At 50.7% G+C, this 16,291-nt stretch overlaps 1 protein-coding gene across 2 annotated transcripts; it reads left to right on the forward strand.

Annotated features, from left to right (window-relative positions):
- Window positions 1-369: 369 nt before the first annotated feature.
- SNX11 (sorting nexin 11) lies at window positions 370-9,777 on the forward strand. 2 transcript variants are annotated; one of them, XM_028089861.2, is made up of 8 exons: window positions 370-503; window positions 2,582-2,641; window positions 3,594-3,648; window positions 4,086-4,172; window positions 4,483-4,583; window positions 6,620-6,715; window positions 6,948-7,160; window positions 8,303-9,777. In XM_028089861.2, the coding sequence occupies exons 3-8, from the start codon at window positions 3,607-3,609 to the stop codon at window positions 8,574-8,576; spliced, it is 813 nt and encodes a 270-aa protein (XP_027945662.2). In that variant the 5' UTR covers window positions 370-503; window positions 2,582-2,641; window positions 3,594-3,606; the 3' UTR covers window positions 8,577-9,777. The 2 variants fall into 2 exon arrangements, with proteins under 2 accessions (XP_027945662.2, XP_027945661.2); XM_028089860.2 differs by lacking the exon at window positions 2,582-2,641 and having other exon boundaries at window positions 426-503.
- The last annotated feature ends 6,514 nt before the right edge of the window (window positions 9,778-16,291 follow it).

A 16,291-nucleotide genomic window follows, 5' to 3' on the forward strand; every position in this document is an offset into this window, starting at 1 on the left:
TGCGAAGCTCCAGGAACGTGGACGTCTTCTTCCCCGATCCTCTCACACTCCGGACGGCCCTCGGCCAGACAAATACCGGAGACAGCCTCCTGACACCTCTTGGCCCCAAACACCCTCCTTTGGACCTTTAATAACGCTCCCTGGGCCTGATTGGCTGGGCCTGACAACGATGGGTGGGACACGGCTCCGGATTGGCCGTCAGAACCCATTCGACGCTCCTCTCCCGCGTCCACCCTCCAGCGTCCCAAGTGAGTCTTAGGGGATCCCGACTCCCGGCCAGGGTCTGGGCGGGGCCAAGTGCAGCGTCTCCGGAGCCGGGATCTCCACTAAGAGTTCGGGCCTGCAGGGGCGGGGCGTCCTGGGCCCCGGGCATTGGTGTGGCCGGGAGCCTTCTCCCGTCGTGCACCGGGGCACCGGCCACTCACCCGGAAGGAGAAGCCGAGATTCTGGCTGTATGGTGCGGCTCTGGCGGTGTCGCTGTGGGGAGTGGGTGCTGCTCTCAGGTGAGGGGTCGTGGGCGGGGCCGCGGGGAGTGGGTGCTGCTCTCAAGCGAGGCTTGAGCGTCAGGAGTGGCGTTTGTGGGTGGGGATCTCGCTTGACATCTTAGGGAAGAGGCTGTCTCACCTCCCGGGATGAACGCGGGGGCTTGCTCCGGATCCAAGGAAGGAAACCCGGCTTTTTCATTTGTTTTTAAAGTATAAAGCATCTTTCCTTTCCACTCCCTAAGCTTAATAGTCAAAGGCGAAGAAGGTCGTGGGGCCCTTTTGCTCCTAGTTCGTGGAGAATGGAGGTGGAGTGACCAGAGTTTGGCAACATTTACCGAAACGACTAGGGCTAGGAGTAACGACAGGTATTTTACGGGACAGAGGTGGGCTCTTGTGCTAGATTGTGGTCGCCTTTGTAATTTACCTCCCAAGTGTAAGGAGTGGCAAGTTACAGACGGACAGAAGGATGGAGCGGAGCTGCTTGGTTGGGAACATACAGAACTTGGTCAGAAAAGGGAGCATCCTCTACCACCTGTGGGTGTTTAAGGAGAGCTTTTTGAGTTGGCATCAGGCTCCAGGGGCTCAAGAATGAGTAAGAAGGGATAGGAGTCTTGGTGGCTCAATACGCTTTTATCACCCTGTTTTTCAACCTTTTTGAAGTAGTTTAAATGGGAGTGAAAATGGTGGTGCGAAAGCCTGAATTGCTAACTTGAATTGTTAGGACACAAGAAAACCTTACAAGGAATCTGCTTTGTAAAAAGCAAACAACTGGGTTCTTCCCAGAGAGATTGGTGGTGGTACAGGTGGAGAAGGTAAAGGAAGCTTCAGATATGATTGAAAGGACCCAGGAAATGTAGTCAGTGCAGAGTGAGATGCATACATACATAGCTGAGAGGATTGCTGACCTATCCTTATTTGAATGACGAGGATCCATCTCCCAGATCACGAGCTAACTTTAGGAACTTCCTTTTTCCCCTCCACCGGCAAAACAGCTTCATTTCCTTCTGGGGAGTGGCATTTATGTGGAGGAAGCTGATGGAGAATGGTAATTGCTAGAAATTATGACTTGGAGTCTAGGTTTTTGTATTTGTTCCAGTGTCCAGTGTTTTTAAGGCAGAGTTACAATGGAAACTGTTAGTGCTCTTTAAACTTAGATTTAAGTTTACAGCAACTTGGTGGGGGGGGGTGGTGCTAGGATTTTTATTTTAAGCCAGTTTATTAAAGCCAGTTTATAGCTATTTTTTTCTAAGTGGTTTTAGCCTCAAAGGAAAGGAGAGGAACCTATGCTTGGACGTGGTTCAGGGCCCTAGACACACTCTTCTTGAACCTGAGAATGATGGCCACTTAGTCACTAAATTATGGTACTGAATTTGGCAGACCTTTGAAGGCACAGGAGATGTGTGAGCTCCACTGAGTGTGTGGATGACTCTGATTTCCTTGTCATCTTGCCCATCGTTACTTTTGTGAAAAGACACGTCAGAATATTTAACTCTCTGCTCCTGTGCTGGCAATTTACCAAATGCCTGAAAAGAGAAAAGGAAAAAAAAATTTTTTTTTAATCTGAGGAGGTTAATTGTTCACGAGTCGGCCTGTTCTTTTTGGTCACAGCCATTTGATTGCTTACATCGGGGATGTTACAGATTGGTTGTTAAGGATTCCTTTCAGTTCAGGACCCCTTTGTGACGGTGCCTTCATCAGATGAAAAATCAGATTGTCAGCGAAAGTACAAAGATGGCATCGCAGTCATAAAACCTCTGGTTTGCTCAACGGTGTAGCCCAGTCCCATCATCCACCACGCAGTTTTGTCTCTGTGTGCAGTGGCTATGTGTGGAGAGATCTTCTGGTATACTGGAAAGGATTGGGAAAGCTGTTTGCTCTGCTAATTTTGTGGTGTAAATGAGTTCCCCTTGAAACGTTAGCCTTGTGTTAGCAAAACATAAAATAGAAGGGAACTCATTATACACTGTTCTAATGGTAAGGCAGAACTAATAAGAGAATGTGTTTAAAATTAATTGTAGGACTGTAAAAATGAGTGGGTGTGTGAATGGGCATGGGGGGAGGTGAGGGAGAGCTTCGAGATAGTCTTGTTTTCCCAGGAGCCAGCCTGGATCATTTGTTGGCAGTACATATTGGCTGAAGTCAGTTTTCATTTCAAGGTAAATTGGAAAGGGAAATTAAACCTTATTGTTCCGCTCTTAAGAGAGGAGAAGGGGGTGGAGGCGGCCGCCAGGGTGGATGCTGTTTGAGTGGTTCTAGGAGTAACAAGATTAGTGCTGTATTTTAACAGAAGGTGACATCATGGGCCCCTTTGGACTGGAGTAACCCTGTGCTGGAGGCTTCATGATCCCCTTGTCGAAGTGGGCGATGTCGCTGCACATGTAAACGGCCACATTGGGGGAAATCAGGGGCTTAGGCTTTAATGAATCTTTACAAAGGAGCGGAAAACATCCCGAGCCGACCCGTGCAGCTGTGGGGTGCTTGGGCAGAGGTACAAACCGGAAAGCATGTTGAGAGAGGAAATGATTGGAACCATTGGCTTGGGTTCCGGAGAACAGATTAGGTAAGGGAAGGTCGCAACCGGGCAACCCACTCAGGTGCTCCCCGCGCTCTCCAGCTCTGTGATTTACTCCTGGGTAGGCGACTGGTTAGGAAGACAAAGAGAGACTTCAGAGCATGGGTGTTTGTGGGGCTTGGTGGTCTCTAAACCGCCAGGAGGGGGCGGTGTCAGGCTCACTTGCAGAGGTGTGTTGTGTGGCCACAAGACAGGGGCTTTCCCCTGCAGTGCTCCTGCAGAAAGGTTTGACAACCCAACTTGCCTATTCTGGCTGCCCGAGGTGAACGCTGCATAGACCCAAACATGCTTTGGTTGGAGGTGGCCTGGTTAAGGGTCCAGGCTGTGGTCTGCGAAGGGAGGCAAATCCCCCGGGGCTTTTGGCTCGGCACTGGGCTAAGACGGGGATTTTTTTGCTTCCTCTTTAAGTTTTACACAAGAACAACAACAAAAAAGGTGCCTGGGTTTTCCCGAGGGGGGTCAATGAAAATTTTCCTTGATAAAGAGTGATAAGAATAGAAGCATGCTAACCATGATTGTTCCCCTGTCCCCACCAGATGTTTTCTTCCAATGGGCTTTCAGTGTAGGATGTTGGAAAACCAAGAGCAGGAGGTAAGCGTGTGGTCTCCAGGAAACAGGTGGGTAAAAGTTTGATGGGATTTGGGGAAAGATGCCAGTCATTGCTCCATGGTATTTTAATGACAGTAATACCTTGGGGGTTCTGATGAGCTCAAAATAAAGGCAAGAGAAGGAAATCCATAGTAAAGCCATTCCTGGGAAATAAGGGTCCATTTTGACTAACTTTTCTATTCGTTGGGATGCAGCTGAATGTCTGATTCATGAGGGCAAGGATTTTTGTCTCTCGTTCATGTTCTTCCCCTAGTGCCTCAGAGCAGTGTCTTGACACATAGTGGGTGGTCCATAAATATTTGTTGAATTGAATGACTGCATGAGAGAAGGTTGGTGCCGATTGGAAAGAATCTGGCAGCCTGTGTTGTCGGAGGTGCCTCACCATGTGGCTGAGCTGAAGGAGCCTTTCTTACCTCCAGGAGGTGATCACTGTGCGTGTTCAGGACCCCCGTGTGCAGAATGAGGGCTCCTGGAATTCTTATGTGGATTATAAGATATTTCTCCATGTAAGTGCATCAGACTTCGTATTGGGGTCAACCCCCTCCGCGGCTGAGGGCTAGTGTGGAGGCGGAACCTGTTTGTGGGTGTTTTGACAGTCCTGAGACTGAAGAGGAGGCAGGAGAGGACTGAGCTTGGGGCCTGCGGGACAGCAGTGGGAACTGCCTGCTGGCCCGGTGCTCTAGCTGGAGCCTCGGCTCAGCACTGTAGCCTGGTGGCTCGGATCCTCTGTGAGCGCGATGAGGGGGAGCGAACCTGGTCTTTTTCTACTTGGGGTTTTTTTTTTTTTTTTTCTTTTTCACGTACTTCCTCCTGTAGACCAACAGCAAGGCCTTTACTGCCAAGACGTCCTGTGTGCGTCGCCGCTACCGTGAGTTTGTGTGGCTGAGGAAGCAGCTACAGAGAAATGCTGGTTTGGTGTGAGTTTGCTTCTGCTTCTTTCTTGGGTCTGAGACTGGCTTTTTAGGCACATACATGAGAACCAGAGTTTACAATAAAGAAAACTTGGCAACATGTCAGGCACTTAGGAAAGAAATGTGTTCTTAAATTATGTTTTCAAGTCAGTGGAAAAAATAAAAACAGAGCTGTAGTATTTTGACTGAACAAAGTCATACAAACATCAAAAATATTTTTCATTTTTTAATATGCATATTCATCTAGGGCTACACAAATGTACTGCTGGTATTTTATATGTGCGTATCACTCGTGATCAGAAACTTGTTAGCACCTGGACCTATGTGACCCGTGGTGTTCCTGTCCATTTGACATGTAATACAAAATGTTAATTTTTTTCTTTTTTGTGCAGAGACCTTTTCCCAGAGACATAACAGACTGAAAGCCTTAGGAAAAGCAGTATTGTTCACTCCTCACTTACACCACTCCAAATAAGTCCTAAACTGGAGAAGTGTAGAACAGTGATTCCATTGCAGGACAGTCACTGAATGCTCTGGGAACAGGGGGCCTGTGGGTGACCTAGCCAGTTAGTTAAAATGTAGGACTGATGAGGCCGCTCTCAAGGGTCAGGCCCTCACAGCCAGTTGGAACTTCTGACAGATCCTGCATTCTCTTGCCTGGCCTGTTTTTGTTTGTTTGTTTTGTTTTGCTTTTTTAGAGAGAGAGTGTGAGCTGGAGGGGAGGGGCGGGGGGGAGAGAGAATTCCAAGCAGGCCTCATGCTCAACTCAGAGCTAGATGTGGGGCTTGATCTCACAATCCTGAGACCATGACCCCAGCTGAGATCAAAAGTTGGATGCTTAATGGACTGAGCCACCCAGACACCCCTGGCCTGTTTTTTGTTGTTGTTGTTGTTGTTGTTGTAAGAGACAGAGAGGCAGCATGAACGGTAGGGGAGAGACAGAAGGAGAGGGAGAGAGAGAGAATCTTAAGCAGGCTCCACACTCAGTGCAGAGCCTGAGCCGGGGCTCGATCTCAGGACCCAGAGATCATGACCTGAGCTGAAATCAAGAGTCAGACACTTAACCAACTGAGCCACCCGGGCACCCCTGGCCTGTTATTTTTAAAAAAATATGTTCGTAATAGAAGCTAGGAAGATTGAAAGAGTTTGTGGATGCCTTGCTGCAACTCAACTACTCTTAGAAAATTCAAAGCATGTGAGGGGCGCCTGGGTGGTTCAGTGGGTTAAGCATCCGACTCTTGATTTCCATTCAGGTCATGATCTCAGGTCATGAGATTGAGCCCCAGGTTGGCTCAGTGCAGACTCTGCTTGAGATTCTCTCTCCCTCTCCCTCGCCCCCCTCCCTGCTCATGCTCCCTCTAAATAAATAAATAAAATCTTAAAAAAAAAATTCTAAGCATGTGGCCTTCTTGGATTGGAGGAGCTAGTCTTGATTTACACACAGGGACTTAGGATGCTTCATGCCTCCATGTCCAGGTTTCTCCGTTTTTTAAAATAAGAGCTGATGGCGGGAGTGGGTTTTGTAAACAATGTAGTAAACTACATAGTACATAGTACATACTACACTCTTATTTGGAGTCGTGTAAGTGAGGAGTGAACAATACTGCTTTTCCTAAGGCTTTCAGTCTGTTATATCTCTGGGAAAAGGTCTCTGCACAATGTAGTAAACTACATAGCAGCAGTAGAGTTTTGAAGTCACAGACATGGTTCAGATACCAGCTCTGCTGGTTACTAGCTGTGTGACACTGGGAAATTTACTTAACTTCTCTGATTCTATCTCCTTACTCCTGAAATGGGGACATCAATAGGTTTTTCGTAGGGTTTTTGGGAGGAGTACATGAAATAAGGTTTGTAAAACATTTAGCACAGTGGCTGACACGGGGCATGCAGTCAATAGTAGCCCTGCCCCACCCCCCCCCACCTTATTAAAAGCTATTTGTTCTGATTTGTGCCTCTTTTTAGGGGATTTCCTTGATCAGGGGGTGGAATGACTGTCTTTAATGTCGCACTTATCTTGGGTGTTACATTATGTGACCCCACAGGCCTGTACCTGAACTTCCTGGGAAGTCAACCTTCTTTGGCAGCTCAGATGAGTTCATTGAGAAGCGGCGACAAGGTCTGCAGCGCTTCCTAGAAAAGTGAGTAGATGGGGTGGGCTAGCACCTGCCTCCTGGGTGCGGGCGGGGAGGGGGGAAGGTGCTGGGCACGATGGCCCCTTGGAACAGACAGGCACGTCTGTGGTAGATGCCTTTCTTGCACCCGCATGCCTTCAGTGCCCGCTCAAGCCAGAAGCCCTTTGGGGGTGGGGGGGGCCTGGGGAGAGCAGCTGCTCGGGGTGAGTCTGTGCTGTATCTCCTGTGTTTGCCTCAGGGTCCTGCAGAGTGTGGTCCTCCTCTCAGACAGCCAGTTACACCTCTTCCTGCAAAGCCAGCTCTCGGTACCCGAGATAGAAGCCTGTGTCCAGGGCCGAAGCGCCATGACCGTTTCTGATGCCATTCTTCACTATGCTATGTCAAACTGTGGCTGGGTCCAGGAAGAGAGGCAGGGCTCTTCTCACCTGGCTAAAGGAGACCAGCCGAAGAGGTAACTGGAGCTCCCTCTTTTTTTGTGAGGCACTGAGGGCTAGGATTACTGTCACCTGGGCCAATGAGGTGTCCGCTTGATAGAGGAAGTGCCGTCACAGCGTTGTAGGCTCTCAGAAGGGGCCTCGTCCTCCCTGTGCATGGTTCTCTCCTCATGTGCCGGGGCCTGAGCATCTGGGTTAACCCGTCCCTGGGTAGCCGGCTCTCCCACCGAAACCTGGGGAAAAGAAGAGAAGTCTCGCTTATTCTTTATTTCTCTCCGCTTTCTATTTTATTTTTTTTTAAAGATTTTATTTATTTATTTGAGAGAGAGAGAATGAGAGATAGAGAGCACTAGAGGAAAGAGGGTCAGAGGGAGAAGCAGACTCCCTGCTGAGCAGGGAGCCCGATGTGGGACTCAATCCCAGGACTCCAGGATCATGACCTGAGCCGAAGGCAGTCGCTTAACCAACTGAGCCACCCAGGCGCCCTCTCCACTCTCTATTTTAAAGTAACAACTTTATTGAGATATAATTTTTTTTTTAAAGATTTTATTTGTTTGTTTGAGAAAGAGAGAATGAGAGATAGAGAGCATGAGAGGGAAGAGGGTCAGAGGGAGAAGCAGACTCCCTGCTCAGCAGGGAGCCCGATGTGGGACTCGATCCCGGGACTCTGGGATCATGACCTGAGCCGAAGGCAGTCGCTTAACCAACTGAGCCACCCAGGTGCCCTTATTGAGATATAATTTACATACCATAAAATTCACCCTTGAAATATACAATTCAGTAGTTTTTAACTTAGAACCCCAATTTTTATCACCCCAAAAGAAACCTTGTACCCATCAGCAGTGACACCCCATTTTCCCCAATTTCTAACCCCCGGTGATCACTGATCTTTCTGCGTCTCTGGATTTGCCTCTTCTGGACATTTCACCCAAGTGGAGTCATATGATGTGTGGTCGTTTGTGATGAGCTGCTTTCCCTCAGCATGTTTTCAAGGTTCATCCATACTGTAGTGCCTTTCAGCACTTCCTTCCTTTTTATGGCCAAATAATATTCCATCTGTACGGCCATACCACCTTTTGTTGGTTTGTTCACTGGGCTTATCCATTGATTTTTGTCTATCTGTTCATGCCCTTCTTGTTCCTTTCCCATTCTTTTCCAGTTGCTGCTTTCTTCCAAGATCGGGCAGGAGGAGCTCTCCCTCACCACCTCCCAGGGAAGAAAAGGACCATTTTGAGGTGTGGGCTCCTGTTGTTGACTGTGAAGCTTCTTCCTTGGAAAGCCCCCCTCTACTACCCTCCCCCTCACCATCATGCTGTGATTTTGCAAGACCTGATGAGGAAACCTCTGTTCCTCAGCCTGTGAGGAGGGCCGTGGGAGGGGACCATGCTGTGCCTTTGGACCCTGGGCAGTTAGAAAGGGTTTTAGAAAAATGAGCTCTGGTCCGAGCGCTGGGTTCTGCTGCGAGGCAGAGAAGATTCTGGCAAGGAGGCTTGCTGGGGTGGGACGGGGCTCAGGGTAGGTGTTGGGGAGCCTGGGCCACTTAGTGTCTTACGGTCACCTCTGCTCAGGTTGGTGGCACAGAGGTCGGTCACCACAACTCCTCAAGTTTCCTCCATAGGATTAAACACTGGACGGTTGTAAGTTAGGCATAAGGCCCGTGGGCTGTTGGCTTTGCACAGAAATATGGGGTATATTTACTCTCCTGGGAGCTGAGTTTCTTTAGATGTTTGTTAATGGGCCCGGGAGCATTGCCTCAGGTTGACTGGTTTGGGGGGCCCTGCAGGTGACCACTGTGAAGCTGTCCTATTGAATCCTGACCCGACAGAAATGCTTGTGTAGTTGTATTCCCACTGGCTGGGTTTTTGCTGCAGCCCTTGGAGCACTTTGTTTCTGGGAGGCTGGTCTCTTGCCTCCCTCCTTTCGCGGCCAAGGTGGTGAATGTTTGTTCTCCCACCTCCTTGCTTTTCCTTCCCGAATACCACTGACGGCTGCAGGTTCTGCCCCTCCCCAGCCCTCAGCCTGGTGTGAGGGGCCCAAGGCCCAGGACGTGGCTCAGGGCTGTCCCTGGAAGAGACCCGAGACCCGGGGGAAGCCAGAGGAAAGGCAACACCCCCGGGGGGGCTTTGTTTTAGAAAAGGCTGTCTGGGGCTGTCACCGTCTCCTCTGGCTATAAAGCCGAGACCTGGAGGTCTTTTCTGCAGGGTTGGCCTGGGCTCCTTCCTTTTTTGAATCCTGCTCTTCTTAGTAACAGCCCCCTGCCCCCAGGGCTTCAGCTCCCACAGTGTTCCTCTCCTGTGTGGCAGGGAGGCCGTATGTTCAGTCCAATGGGGCGCAAGGGCTTTGTTTGTGCCTGGAGAGAGGGCTCTGGGGATGGAGATGAGCAACCACACGCCTTCAGACAATGAAGCATTCTGCCCTCCCACTGCCCTAATTCCTCTTCACCGAGAGCCCCAGCCGGGCCGCTCTGCCTGCTGTCTGCGCCTCTGTACTCCGTCGGCGGGTGGCTTGCGCCCCCCCTGCCTCCCCCCCTCCCCGGCTGTGGGCTCTTTTCCTCCTGGCCTCTGCCATGGGCCTGTCCTGGCATTGCATTCGGAGTCGAGAGGCTTTGGCCTGAAATAAAATCCAAGTATTTAAGGCTGTTATTGCCATTTGTGTCTAACAGGCTGTAGCCGAGGAGGGGGTGCGAGCATTGGCGGGAGCTGCTTTCATAAATCACGAATTTATCAGCGTGGGGGGCAGGGCCGGGCGCGGTTGTCTCGCGTGGGGCGAACGGCCCGGGGCCCGGCTGCGAGGAGGGGCCGCCGTCCGGGGCACCTGCGGCAGGCCCTCCTCACCGGCGCGGGCACGAGCCTCGTTAGGTGTAATTACCTGCTGCCGCTTGCGGCCTCGCAGCCCGTCTGAGGTCCCAGGTGCTGGGAGGGAAAGTTTGTCAACAGGCAGACGCGGAGCCCTGGCGGGAACTCCTCCCTCTTTCCTGCCCGCCTCCCCGGGCCTCTCCTTTAGACGATGCAGCCAAGCAAGGCGGGGAGAGAAAACCTACAGAGGCAAATCCAAAATGTCAAAAGAAGTTCATTTAAAAGGGGGGAAAAAAAACCAAAAAAACTCCATCCACAACGCTGACAAAAACCCGACAGATGCTGAGCTAATGGCATCCGCTCTGCCGATTGGTGGGGATGGTTCATGAATATTAATAAGCCCAGTGCTCCAAATGGTGCAGCTGTGAGCCCAGCTGTGCCTGAAGCTCTCTGATCTCGAAACTTCCAGACAGGAGCCAGAGGTGGTCTGTGTCAATTCCCTACTCAGCCAAAAAACAGCAAGCCGGGTTGGCCTTCTTCTGTTCGCTCCTTTTCTTCCTGGAGTTGGTGCTCAGCAGCTAGTTCTGCCAGCAGGGTGGGCTGCTGGGACAGCAGGGGCCAGTCAAAGACACGGATGCGATTTTTCTGACTCCCGGCTTTTTTAATGATCCATTACCAGCAGTGCATACAATAGCAGCTCAGTTACTCTAAGGCCTGGCGCCACCCCCTCACCGTCTTGTGCACAGTTGAGAGTGTGCACCATGGGAGGAGATGTCCTTAAGAAGGGAAGAATTTTCCTAACACGGGCCTGGTTTCCAGGGAAAACAGCAAAGCCGAATTCTCCTCCCCATCCAGGCAGTGCCATTTGCCGCTCACGTTTTGCTCTGTCCCTGTGTGTCACCACCTGACCGCTACTTCAGGTGGCTACTTGTGGCCCAAGTCTGGTTGTCTCTTCTTACCCAGGATAAGTGATCCCCTGCTCATGGGTTTCATGTTGTTTGGTGGAAGGGTGTGTGTGTGTAGGGGGAGGTAGGTCTCGTTTGAAGATAAGTCTCCTTTGTTTGCTTCACTTTACTTGACCTCAGTGGCCAGTGAGGCACGCAAGTCCAGTACTACAGCCATTTTTTAGCTGAGGAAACTGAGCTGAGCGTGGTTTTTAAAAAGCATGTTTTGATTCATTTAAAATGTATGTATTTGTTTATTTTTCAAGTAAACTCTACCCCTGACATGGAACTCGAACTCAAAACCCCAAGATCCAGAGTCACGTGCTCTACCAACTGAGCCAGCCAGGTGACCCTACAAAGCATGTTTTTAGATGGTGGGAGAATATATTCATGGGAGTTACCTCCCCAGCTCTGTAAGATGAGGTTTTTGTTTGTTTTCTCCCCTCATTTTTTTTTAAAACTAAAATAAACCCACTACTACTCAAGGAAAAAAAAACCAAGTCCCCTCCTGTAGCTTTTCAGAGTAGTTCTCAGAAATCCGAGCTCCTCTGCAGTCCTCAGTTTTCGGACTGCTCCTTCTTTAGATGCACACCACCATGTCTTAGACACCTCTCTGGCAGCTGAGTTTGGGAGGAGTTCATGACTCTTCCACATTCTGATTGGACTTTAAGTTAGCTCCATGTTTGTGAATTTGTTTCTATGCCTCAGCTCTTGCTGGATATATTTCCCACCTGAGGTGTGAAGACAGTGGGCCAGGAGGATGTGAAGTGGGGTTGAAGGTAGAGATGGAAACAGACCAGCGCCTGGCCTGCCTCCCGGAGGCCACAGGACCATCCAGTCAGGGACTAGAGCGGCATCTGCTGATTTATGCGGGGGCTGCCAGCTGAGACACAGCTAAAGCCCAGCAGATAAGCATCGAGGTGCAGGATGGTGACTTCCTCAGGCCTGCCTGGGCACGGATCCTAAGCTAAGGCTCCTGGGCAGCCCTCTGCCAGCAGGGACTCAGCTCTGTCGAGGGCATGTCACCTGGCTCAAAGTAACCTTTCTTTGAATTGTGGAGAAGCACCTCCCCTTCCCATACTCCTTACCACTATCCCTTCCTTCCTGAGGGTTTCCTCAGCCCACTTTGGGAGCCTCCCAATTCACCTCTTCTCATTTACTCCCCGTGCTACAGAACTCTTTCAGGAACTGCTGTAAAGACCAAATATGCACTTGACTTACCAACAGGGCAGCAGGGGCCAGTCCTAGTATGTTATTAGAGAAATAACTTCTTGGCAAGAACCAGTTCTGCCTTAGAAATGGCTAGATTTGGAGTTGAAAGCTGGAACCTCAAATCTCAAGATATAATAAACATGGACAGTTTATGCTCAAAAGGGTAACAGCCATGCTTTTTGGAGACAGACTGCTCCTGAGTCAATGAGCAAAGTGAATAATTTTACCTCCTGTCCATTCAGGGGACCCTGGCCCACTTCCACCAGCAAAGGAGGCAAAGGAGAGGAGACTTACTCAGCAGTGAAAGGGGCAAGAATAATACGTAGGGAGAGATGGGAAAGCTAGAGTGTGAGAATTCGGAGATTGCCCGAAAGTCCTTAAGGGTCCCCCTCCCCCCCAACGAAGGGCAGGAACATGAGATGCTTCTGTAATCTTTGGATTATGGGAAGCCCCCAGCCAGAATTTCTTATCTGTGGCTGTACGTCCCTCCCTCCATCCTTCAGCCAAGCACCTCTTCCTTCGTACCATCCATTTCGAAGGGGCCAGCTAGTTTAGATCTTTCCATAAGTGCTCTAGCCCTGGGTCTGTACTTCCCCTGGTGGCTACGTTGGTGTGGGAAGCCAGGCCCACCAGCAGCTTGACCCTAGTCCCTGGAGCAGAAGGCCCAGAATAGTGAGAGCCCGAGGCGGTTTATTGGAGGCAATGCAACCTGCCTGCTATATGCTACGAGACTTAGATATATTCTACCAATTAGGGCACATCTGTTCGAAGCGCTGAAAGGCGGGCACTGTCTCTTTAAGAGCCATCCCACTCCTCTCCTTGAGTGATGAGGCCTGGGAGCACAAGGGAGTCGGATGCTGATTAAACAGTCCTACTGCCCAGCTCTGTTAGAAAATTACTGTAATTATGATCTAGTCCCAGCAGAGGGATGAGTTCCAATCCTGCTAATAACCCTTCCAGGTGCCTCGGATTCGGGGCCCATGGGAGGCAGTGTCGTCAGGGCTCTGGCTGGCACCAGGGCCGGCAATGGCCTTGCTGTCTGGCCCGTGCAGGCAAAACCAACAAAGGCAATGGACCCCTCGTCCTATCTTGGCCTCCTGAGAAGGCAGTGGGTTTGGCTGGGTTTTACTTTTTTGGTTCCTTGATAGAGCTCCTAGGACTTACTTTGCATAAGAAAACTTCCCCTTCAAAACTAACGTGGAGGAGCAGGAAGGATGGCGGCCGTAGCCGCTGGGAGGTGACATCTGTCCTGCCTGACGGCTGCAGTCAGCCCCGCCCTAGCCCGCCCCAGTGCCTGCCAGGGGCGGGGCACCAGAGCCCCCCCATCGGGGGCAGCTGCTTCCCTCTCCGTGGGTCGACGACCCTGGTCTCCTGCTTTGAAGCAGAACACGGCATTTCACTCAGTCCTGATCAAGAGTTTCAGGGCTCCCCTTTTTAGATTTCTGCTACAGAAAAGGGAAACATGGATCGCAACCACAGAGCTCCAGACGTGAGGGACTCGCTGGCCTGCAGCTCTCTAAACCGGCAATTCTGGGCTTATTCATTTGAAAACATCTTTTTTTGTAGTGCAAATCTGCAGCTGTGCAGGCCCACGATTCTCTAAGGTGCTTGTGGAGAGTGGCAGTTTGTTTGCCGGTGTTAAACCGTGAGGACTCCATGGCCTTTCTACTCTGGGTCTTCCCAACCTAGCAATACGCTCCTCTCTAGTGCTATAATCCAGTGGCTAAAGCACAGACTTCTAGAAGGTAGGTCAGTTTCTCCGTGCTTGGCCCTAAGCAAACAAATGACCCAAGACATTGGTGTTCAACCCGGGGTGATTTTGTTCCCCGGGGACACTTGGCGATGCCTGGAGACAGCTTTGGTGGTCAGCACGGGGTTGGGGGGAGGGAGGCGGGGGGAGTACTACCGGCATCTAGTAGGTAGAGAACAAGGGTGTTGCTGAACATGCCACAATGGCCCCGAACAACATAAAGTTATCTGGCCCCAAATGTCAGGCCCCAGGAGTGCCAGGTTGAGAGACCTTGCACTAACAGGTGAAGTAATAAAGCTCCAAGTTCTGCGCCGCCGCTCCCCCACTCGCCCCGCCCCCCCCCGCCATCTTCCCTTGCACTGCCTTCGAGATGTCAGAAGAAATGATCTAAAATCTCCAGATGCCGGGCGCTTGCCCCAAAGTGGGCTGTGCCAGTGGCAGGCCGAGCAGGCCCGCAGTCAGCCCTGCATCCCGGCCCCGTGGCAGGCGTCTGGTACATGTGGGTGGCGTGCAGGTGCCGCCTGGGGGATTCAAGGCAGAGCAATGCCGGGGCGGCTGATCGTGGGTAAAGGGGAGTGTTTGTAGCCTGTTTTCTGTTCCCTGATCTGATGAGGGGGGATAAAAGAGGACCAGCTGCTCACCATCAGGTTGAGAGCGTCTGCAGTAGAACCAGATGCCTGCCTTCTTTGAGGACCAGCACTAGAAGCCTCTTGGAACTCACTCCCGTCACAGGAGGCAAGAAGTGGCATACTGTTGCCCCATGCTCCAAACATGCTTCCCTCCGTGGCACCCTGCCAGGTGGAGGGGTGGCGGGCTGTGATGGGGCCCCACGAGGGAACTGAACACACACAGCTGCTGACAGCCGGCCAGCCCCACCAGCCGCTTGATGCCAAAGATACCGGGCCTCTCAGGACAGCCTGGGCATCAGGAAAAGAAAGCCTCGTTGGCAGGGTTTGCCTAGGAACCAGGCCGGCAGGGGAGGACTTCATTAGAAGGCACGTTGCCCAGCATCGTACCAGGAGAGCCCTGTCATCTATCTACCGCCCGCTCCCCATGTGACTGGACAACCCATTTTGCCTGATTTTTAGGGTGACCTCTGATCCTGGCTTACACCTGTGATCTTGGCATCAATTAGCAATAACTCCCCCTTTCAGTCTCAAAGTGTCTCTGGAGAATAAATTATACGGTCATCCTACTGATTCTACTTCAGTTTCCTCTAATACAATAGTTTTTTTTTTGTGGGGGGAGGTGTTACATTTATAAAAGATTTTTTTGCAAAATGGGCTGCATCTTAAAATGTATCATTAATTGGGGCGCCTGGGTGGCTCAGTCATTAAGCGTCTGCCTTCGGCTCAGGTCATGATCCCAGGGTCCTGGGATCGAGCCCTGCATCGGGCTCCCTGCTCAGCGGGAGGTCTGCTTCTCCCTCTCCCACTCCCCCTGCTTGTGTTCCCTCTCTTGCTGTGTCTCTGTCAAATAAATAAAATCTTTAAAAAAAAACAAAATGTATCATTAATTGAATCCTAGAGTTGCAAAAGAATGGTCATCGATTCATTTTTTTAAAGATCTTATTTATTTATTTGAGAGTGAGAATGAGAGAGAGAGAGAGAGAGAGCATGAGAGGGGGGAGGGTCAAAGGGAGAAGCAGACTCCCCACTGAGCAGGGAGCCCAATGCGGGACTTGATCCCGGGACTCCGGGATCATGACCTGAGCCGAAGGCAGTCGCCCAACTAACTGAGCCACCCAGGCGCCCTCGATTCATTCTAATAACAACAACCCCCCCCCCGAAAACAGCCATGTTTTCTGAACAGTTTTTGATAGGGAAATAGGGAGAACAATTTGAATCCTGTGAAGAAGAAGAATCTCTTTTTGGTTGCGAGTTTGAAACTCCCTACCCAATCTCTAAATTCTACAGGGAAAGGCAATAGCCGGGCAGGGGGGAGGGGGGAGGAGCAAGGGACTATGGTAATCCACAAACTAGTAAATGAGCCTGAGTCACTGGGCTGTGTAGCAGGGATAATCCTCTGCGTAGACGGCTGCTTTTTCTAAAGTCAGCTCCACAGATTTCGCTGGTGCTCCGGGAATTAGCAAATCAATGCCACCTAAGATTTACCCTTCCGAGCCACTCTTGGCTGGGGAGAACCTGTGGGGAGGGCTGCTCTGGGGCCAAAGATGAAAGCACCCCTGTCCTTGGCATCTGAGAGTTTTGTTCTGAAAATGAAAAAAAAAAAAAAAAGAAAACCAAAAACCAACCACAAAAAATCCTACTTTGGTTTCTTTTTTTTCTTTCTTGCTTCTCTCAACTCCACCTTTCTCCAACGGGTTTTTAAAGGCAGGGGTGAATCTCCCTCGCCCCACTATCATGGCATTGTCTGGCTCTCTGCTTTACTGTGACGCACGTGCTGGGCATGGAGTGTAGAATTTGAAAATGTGTCACCGGAGGTGT

Source organism: Eumetopias jubatus, unplaced genomic scaffold (assembly GCF_037043125.1).
Source record: "Eumetopias jubatus isolate StellerSeaLion01/CBP00866 unplaced genomic scaffold, mEumJub1_p1.0 scaffold_10, whole genome shotgun sequence".
Taxonomy (NCBI): domain Eukaryota; kingdom Metazoa; phylum Chordata; class Mammalia; order Carnivora; family Otariidae; genus Eumetopias; species Eumetopias jubatus.